This window comes from Protopterus annectens, chromosome 9.part0 (genome assembly GCF_019279795.1).
Source record: "Protopterus annectens isolate FY-2018-M chromosome 9.part0, PAN1.0, whole genome shotgun sequence".
Classification (NCBI taxonomy): Eukaryota; Metazoa; Chordata; order Ceratodontiformes; family Protopteridae; genus Protopterus; species Protopterus annectens.
Window position 1 is genome coordinate 26,027,757 of NC_056743.1, and position 7,877 is coordinate 26,035,633.

General features: G+C 36.5%; 1 protein-coding gene across 3 annotated transcripts in view; it reads right to left on the reverse strand.

Annotated features, from left to right (window-relative positions):
* LRP4 (LDL receptor related protein 4) overlaps nucleotides 1–7,877 on the reverse strand; it is a 2,374,694-nt gene that overhangs the window by 155,301 nt on the left and 2,211,516 nt on the right. For all 3 annotated transcript variants that reach the window (XM_044082533.1, XM_044082532.1, XM_044082534.1), the window contains exons 34-35: nucleotides 6,320–6,443; nucleotides 5,771–5,841 (exon numbers count right to left, since the gene is read on the reverse strand). In XM_044082533.1, coding sequence (XP_043938468.1) covers nucleotides 5,771–5,841; nucleotides 6,320–6,443 — 195 coding nt within the window. The remainder of the gene's footprint in view (nucleotides 1–5,770; nucleotides 5,842–6,319; nucleotides 6,444–7,877) is intronic.

Sequence of the window (7,877 nt, forward strand, 5' to 3'; positions counted from 1 at the left end):
ACACTACACTGATAAATACTGACACTGTCTCAAATAACGTGACTGATAAACAGAACCAGACTGAATTACAGTACACTGATACATACTGATACAGTTCTCTGATACATACTGATACTGCCTCAAATAACAGCACTGATAAACAGGACTAGACTGAATTACATTATCCTGACACATACTGATACTGTCTCAAATAACAGCACTGGTAAACAGAACCAGACTGAATTACAGTACACTTACAGATACTGTTTCAAATAACAGCACTGATAAACAGAACCAGACATAATTACAGTACACTGACACATACTGACACTGTCTCAAGTAACAGCACTGATAAACAGAACCAGACTGAATTACAGGACACTGACGCATACTGACAGTGTCTCAAATAACACAAACAGAAATGGAGTGAATTACAGTACACTGACACATACTGATACTGTCTCAAATAACATAAACAGAACCAGACTGAATTACAGTACGCTGATACATACTGACACTGTCTCAAATAACAGCACTGATAAACAGAACCAGACTGAATTACAGTACACTGATACATACTGACACTGTCTCAAATAACAACACTGATAAACAGAACCAGACTGAATTACAGTACACTGACACTTACTGATACTGTCTCAAATAACAGCACTGATAAACAGAACCAGACTGAATTCCAGTATACTGACACATACTGACACTGTCTCAAATAACAGCACTGATAAACAGAACCAGACTGAATTACAGTACACTGACACTTACTGATACTGTCTCAAATAACAGCACTGATAAACAGAACCAGACTGAATTACAGTACACTGACATATACTGACACTGTCTCAGATAACAGCATTGATAAACAGAAGCAGACTGAATTCCAGTATACTGACACATACTGACACTGTCTCAAATAACAGCACTGATGAACAGAACCAGACTGAATTACACTACACTGACACATACTGACACTGGTTCAAATAACAGCATTGATAAACAGAACCAGACTGAATTACAGTACACTGATACATACTGATACTGTCTCAAATAACATAAACAGAACCAGACTGAATTACAGTACACTGACACATAATGACACTGTCTCAAATAACAGCACTGATAAACAGAACCAGACTGAATTACACTACAATGATACATACTGACACTGTCTCAAATAACAGCACTGATAAACAGAACCAGACTGAATTACAGTACACTGATACATACTGATACAGTACTCTGATACATACTGATACTGTCTCAAATAACAGCACTGATAAACAGAACCAGACTGAATTACATAATCCTGACACATTACTGATACTGTCACAAATAACAGCACTGATAAACAGAACCAGACTGAATTACAGTACACTGATACATACTGATACTGTCTCAAATAACAGCACTGATAAACAGAACCAGACTGAATTACAGTACACTGACACTGTCTCAAATAGCACTGATAAAGAGAACCAGAATGAATTACAGTACACTGACACATACTGACACTGTCTCAAACACCAATGATAAACAGAACCAGACTGAATTACAGTACACTGACACATACTGATACTGTCGCAAATAACAGCACTGATAAACAGAACCAGACTGAATTACAGTACACTGATACATACTGACATTGTCTCAAATAACAGCAGTGATAAACAGAACCAGAATTAATTACACCACACTGATACATATTGACACTGACTCAAGTAACAGCACTCAAACAGAACCAGACTGAATTACAGTACACTGACACATACTGACACTGTCTCAAATAACAGCACTGATAAACAGAACCAGACTGAATTATAGTACACTGATACATACTGACACTGACTCAAATAACAGCACTGATAAACAGAACCAGACTGAATTACAGTATACTGACACATACTGACACTGTCTCAAATAACAGCACTGATAAACAGAACCAGACTGAATTACAGTACATTGACACATACTGATACAGTCTCAAATAACAGCACTGATAAACAGAACCAGACTGAATTACAGTACACTGACACATACTAATACTGTCTCAAATAACAGCATTGATAAACAGAACCAGACTGAATTACAGTACACTGACACATACTGACACTGTCTCAAATAACAGCACTGATAAACAGAACCAGACTGAATTACAGTACACTGACACTTACTGATACTGTCTCAAATAACAGCACTGATAAACAGAACCAGACTGAATTACAGTACACTGACATATACTGACACTGTCTCAAATAACAGCATTGATAAACAGAAGCAGACTGAATTCCAGTATACTGACACATACTGACACTGTCTCAAATAACATCACTGATGAACAGAACCTGACTGAATTACACTACACTGACACATACTGACACTGGTTCAAATAACAGCATTGATAAACAGAACCAGACTGAATTACAGTACACTGATACATACTGACATTGTCTCAAATAACAGCAGTGATAAACAGAACCAGAATGAATTACACCACACTGATACATACTGACACTGTCTCAAGTAACAGCACTCATAAACAGAACCAGACTGAATTACAGTACACTGATACATACTGACACTGTCTCAAATAACAGCACTGATAAACAGAACCAGACTGAATTACAGTATACTGACACATACTGACACTGTCTCAAATAACAGCACTGATAAACAGAACCAGACTGAATTACAGTACACTGACACATACTGATACAGTCTTAAATAACAACACTGATAAACAGAACCAGACTGAATTACAGTACACTGACACATACTGACACTGTCTCAAATAACAGCACTGATAAACAGAACCATACTGAATTACACCACACTGATACATACTGACACTGTCTCAAATCACAGCACTCATAAACAGAACCAGACTGAATTACAGTACACTAATGCATACTGATACCGTCTCAAATAACAACACTGATAAACAGAACCAGACTGAATTACAGTACATTGACACATACTGGCACTGTCTCAAATAACAGCACTGATAAACAGAACCAGACTGAATTACAGGACACTGACACATACTGACACTGTCTCAAATAACAAACAGAACCAGACTGAATTACAGTACACTGACACATACTGACACTGTCTCAAATAACATAAACAGAACTGGACTGAATTACAGTACACTGACAAATACTGATACTGTCTCAAATAACATAAACAGAACCGGACTGAATTACAGTACACTGACACATACTGACACTGTCTCAAATAACAGCAGTGATAAACAGAACCAGACTGAATTACAGTACACTGACACATACTGATACTGTCTCAAATAACATAAACAGAACCAGACTGAATTACAGTAAAGACACATGCTGATACTGTCTCAAATAACAGCACTGATAAACAGAACCAGACTGAATTACAGTACACTGACACATACTGACACTGTCTCAAATAACTGCAGTGATAAACAGAACCAGACTGAATTACAGTACACTGACACATACTGATACTGTCTCAAATAACATAAACAGAACCAGACTGAATTACAGTACATTGACACATACTGATACAGTCTCAAATAACAGCACTGATAAACAGAACCAGACTGAATTACAGTACACTGACACATGCTGATGCTGTCTCAAATAACAAACAGAACCAGACTGAATTACACTATACTGATACATACTGACACTGTCTCAAACAACAGCACTGATAAACAGAACCAGACTGAATTACAGTACACTGATACATACTGATACAGTACTCTGATACATACTGATACTGTCTCAAATAACAGCACTGATAAACAGAACCAGACTGAATTACATTATCCCAACACATACTGATACTGTCTCAAATAACAGCACTGGTAAACAGAACCAGACTGAATTACAGTACACTGACACATACTGACACTGTCTCAAGTAACAGCACTGATAAACAGAACCAGACTGAATTACAGTACACTGACACATACTAACACTGTCTCAAATAACATCACTGATAAACAGAACCAGACTGAATTACAGTACACTGATACGGTCTCAAATAACAGCACTGATAAACAGAACCAGACTGAATTACAGTACACTGACACATACTGATACTGTCTCAAATAACAAACAGAACCAGACTGAATTACAGTACACTGACACATACTGATACTGTCTCAAATAACAGCACTGATAAACAGAACCAGACTGAATTACAGTACCCTGACACATACTGATACAGTCTGAAATAACAGCACTGATAAACAGAACCAGACTGAATTACAGTACACTGATACATACTGATACTGTCTCAAATTACAGTACTGATAAACTGAACCAGATGGAATCGTACTGATAGTGCGTCAAATAGTGCTGACAAACTGAACTAGACTGATCATACACTGATGATGTGTCAAGTAACAATGTTGGTGAACTGAACAAGACTGAAAACTCAGACCTGTGTAATTCTGAAGAATGAATTATACTGTCCGTTGTAACTCTGAACTCAGAATTATTCATTTCCTCCATAATAGCAAAACTAAGACAAAATGCACTGTTTTCTGTAAATCTGGACTTCTAAAATGACTTAAAAATATCTAAACTGCTGAATATTTGAACACACTTCTGTACTCAGTCTTTTGAGTATCTGAACTGACTTCTGTCATAGTAATAATAAAGACCCTGTACATTTCCTACTGCTGCTTTAACACTGGTTCCCAAGCCTTGTTCCATATAAACAAGATCTGTTTTTGTACCAAATTTTCCGCAGACTCTGTTAGCATGTTCTCATCCTTATCAGTGCTTTGGCCTGAAGATTATTTCACTCAGCTCATTTGTATCCCTCATTGAAGCATTCCTTTCTATTGAAACTGCACTTACTGAAACTGTATGTAGAATATGAACTATAAAATGAAGATATAGGTCTGCTTTAATATGGCTGCATGTCTAGGTGTATGGAAAGAGAATACTGTATTTAAGTAGGATTTATTGTGACAAAACTATATTTACAGGTTCATAAATAAATAAATAGATTTTAGACGACTTCAGCGAGGTAAAACCCAGCACTGCTCAAACCAGAAGGGTTAATGGCTTAGTGATGCAAATAAAATTAAATTTTATGCTAACTGAAAGCAAATCAGTCCTTCTGTAATCATATATAACAAACCACTAGACTTCACTGTACCAGTACTGCAGTAAGGCACAGATACTTTACGGGATTCTGCAGCATAAGGGTATTTGCAATCAACACCAGTTAAATGAGATCAGTCATTTAGTAATACCTTGCATCCCGTACAAAACTACAATATAAAGGAGCAAACAGTTAGATGTTTTTGCTTTCTTTCTGTCACCTACCATAATGTACTGTTATTTATTTATGAATTTATTATTTATTTACTCATTCATTCATATGTGCTAAATGGAATGTAGCACTTTTTGTCACAAACCCTTGTCAGACTTAGCCTGGAGCACTGTCTGATTAAGTACGTTGCTCAGAGTCACAAAGTAGGAAAATGGAAGCTGAAGGAATCTCATTAAGAACTCATGGCCTTCATTTTCTGCACAAACTGGCAGACATGTAAATCAACTTAAGTATACTCTTTGATAAGAAGTATTTACGTTCGTTCAAGTTTCTTGCCATTTCTTGTTATTACAGCCGATTTTGTTATATTATTATTCTCCTGAAGATGTCATCTAATAAAGCAACACATTTTTCCTACCTTGCTCTCTCTATAACAGACATAAATGAAACACTGCAATGATTTTTGTTAATATGTACCAGAACACTTCCTGTGTCAACAACTTACCTTCTGTGGCAGTCAAAACAGGACTCAGTTCAGATGGACATAATCCTTGGTTTGCTTCATGAACTGAGCAACTGGAGATAAAGAAATTGGAAAGTTACTATATCATTAACACAAGCAGAAAAAGACCACTTCACTCAAAGCTTCATGTTAATTAATTATAGCTTATTGAAAGTCACTCAGTTTTAACTTGCAACAAGCATAACGCTTCACAATCTGCTGCAGATGGAAACTAGTAAGCAATGTTTTTTGACTAGTTTAGGAACCAACATATGGTGGAGCAAATACATTGACCTAAACCACAGATAAAATAAACAGCTAAGTGAAAATCAAGGGAGCTCAACAAATGAACATATCATTGCCAACCTGCAGTGCTGTAAGAAAAACAGAGCTAACAACCCACAGATGTAAAAGCTTACCAAACCACTTACCATCTGCACAAGTACTACAAATAAACAATGCAAACCACATGAAAGTAATACAATCAGATACTACTTCACAACACTGTGTTTTGTTTGAATAACAAGACAAGAGTTTAAATGGTGGACATACTTGGTTTCAGCAGAATCACTTGTTCCTTTGGGAGGGACTGTAGGAGGTAGAGGCTTCTTCGGTAACATTGTAGTTCTTTTGCCTGGAATGGTGCTTTCAGGTGCTTGAGGAAGGAAGCCTGGAACTGAAAACAAAAAACCAAGATAAGAACAGAAGAAGCAAGATCTGACTTTGTGAGATTATAATGGTTAAGTTGGGACAATGTGCACAGTACTTTAACAAACTGCACTTTTCTACAGTGGAAGGCAAGATCGAGAATTGGTGCCTTACTATGTTAACTGCTGAAGGACAGCAACAAATTGACAGACTGCTCTGAATAGGATAATCATTATCCAAGCAATCAAAACTGAAGTAAAATGCCACACAGTAAGAAAATTCACTGTGTTTAATAAATATGTGTACATGTACATCAGAAAACAAGTCATGCAAGCTTAACCTAATATCTTTTCAGTGCATTTTATTTTTTTGGATAAAACAAATGTACCACCAGTTTGAAATAATGTACTGTTCCCCTTAATCCAGTGTAATCCACTAAGTACTAGTGCCACTTCGACAGGTAATACCCCACTATCATCACTCAAGTCTTACACAATGTGAAGTGGCTTAGCTTTTAGCAAAGTGTTGTAAGTGGAGTATGATACACATACCTCTCAACCTCTCAGAGCAAGAAATCTGGATAAAGCCATAAATAATGTGGGTGTGGAGGGGTAAAGGTCCAAAAATAGGGACAATTTTTAAATATTACTCTTATAAATGTATAAAGTTGATAAAACAACATGTTTTGCATTAGCATGAATTTCCTGAAGAGTATGAAGTCTGAAACTCAAATGTCTACCAATATTTCCTAATTTTATTCCTCAATGATTTGCCAAAGGCTGACCAGAATAACAAAATTTTATGAGGAACAGACCAAAAATATGAGGCAAAAATCTGGGCATTTTGTGAAAATTTGGACAGTTGAGCGATATGATAAGACATTTTTTTTCCATTCATCTTTCTTCCTTTCTATTAATTTTTCTCTTTAATCACTGCTCTAAGGTACCATCCTGAAAAGACAAAAACTGGAGGGGTTTTTTTCGGTCAGGGTGGGAAAGGGGGCATGTAACAATGCACAGACAATCACATGCCATCCAATACACATATACAGGAATATTGGTATCTAACCATATATCGCCACAGCGAATACTTCTGGCTTCTGACCAAGACATTCTATGTCCCCAAAAGGAAGGTGTAAGGCTGCTGAGATTCTATTCCCTTCAACCACAGATGACCATCTGAAGTCCACTCCTGCTCATGTTACCAGCAATGGTGAACGAATACACTGGGTGACTTTACTTCGACTTTCTCAATCCAGTCGCAGTCGCCATAGGACTTAATGTAATGTTAATTCTATGGGAAACAAATCTATCTATCTATCTATCTATCTATCTATCTATCTATCTATCTATCTATCTATCCATCCCATCCATACCTCTATCTAGCTACCTACAACTCAATCTATCTATCTATAGATAGTTATATATCTATTTACATTTATGTATCTTATCTTTTGATCTCT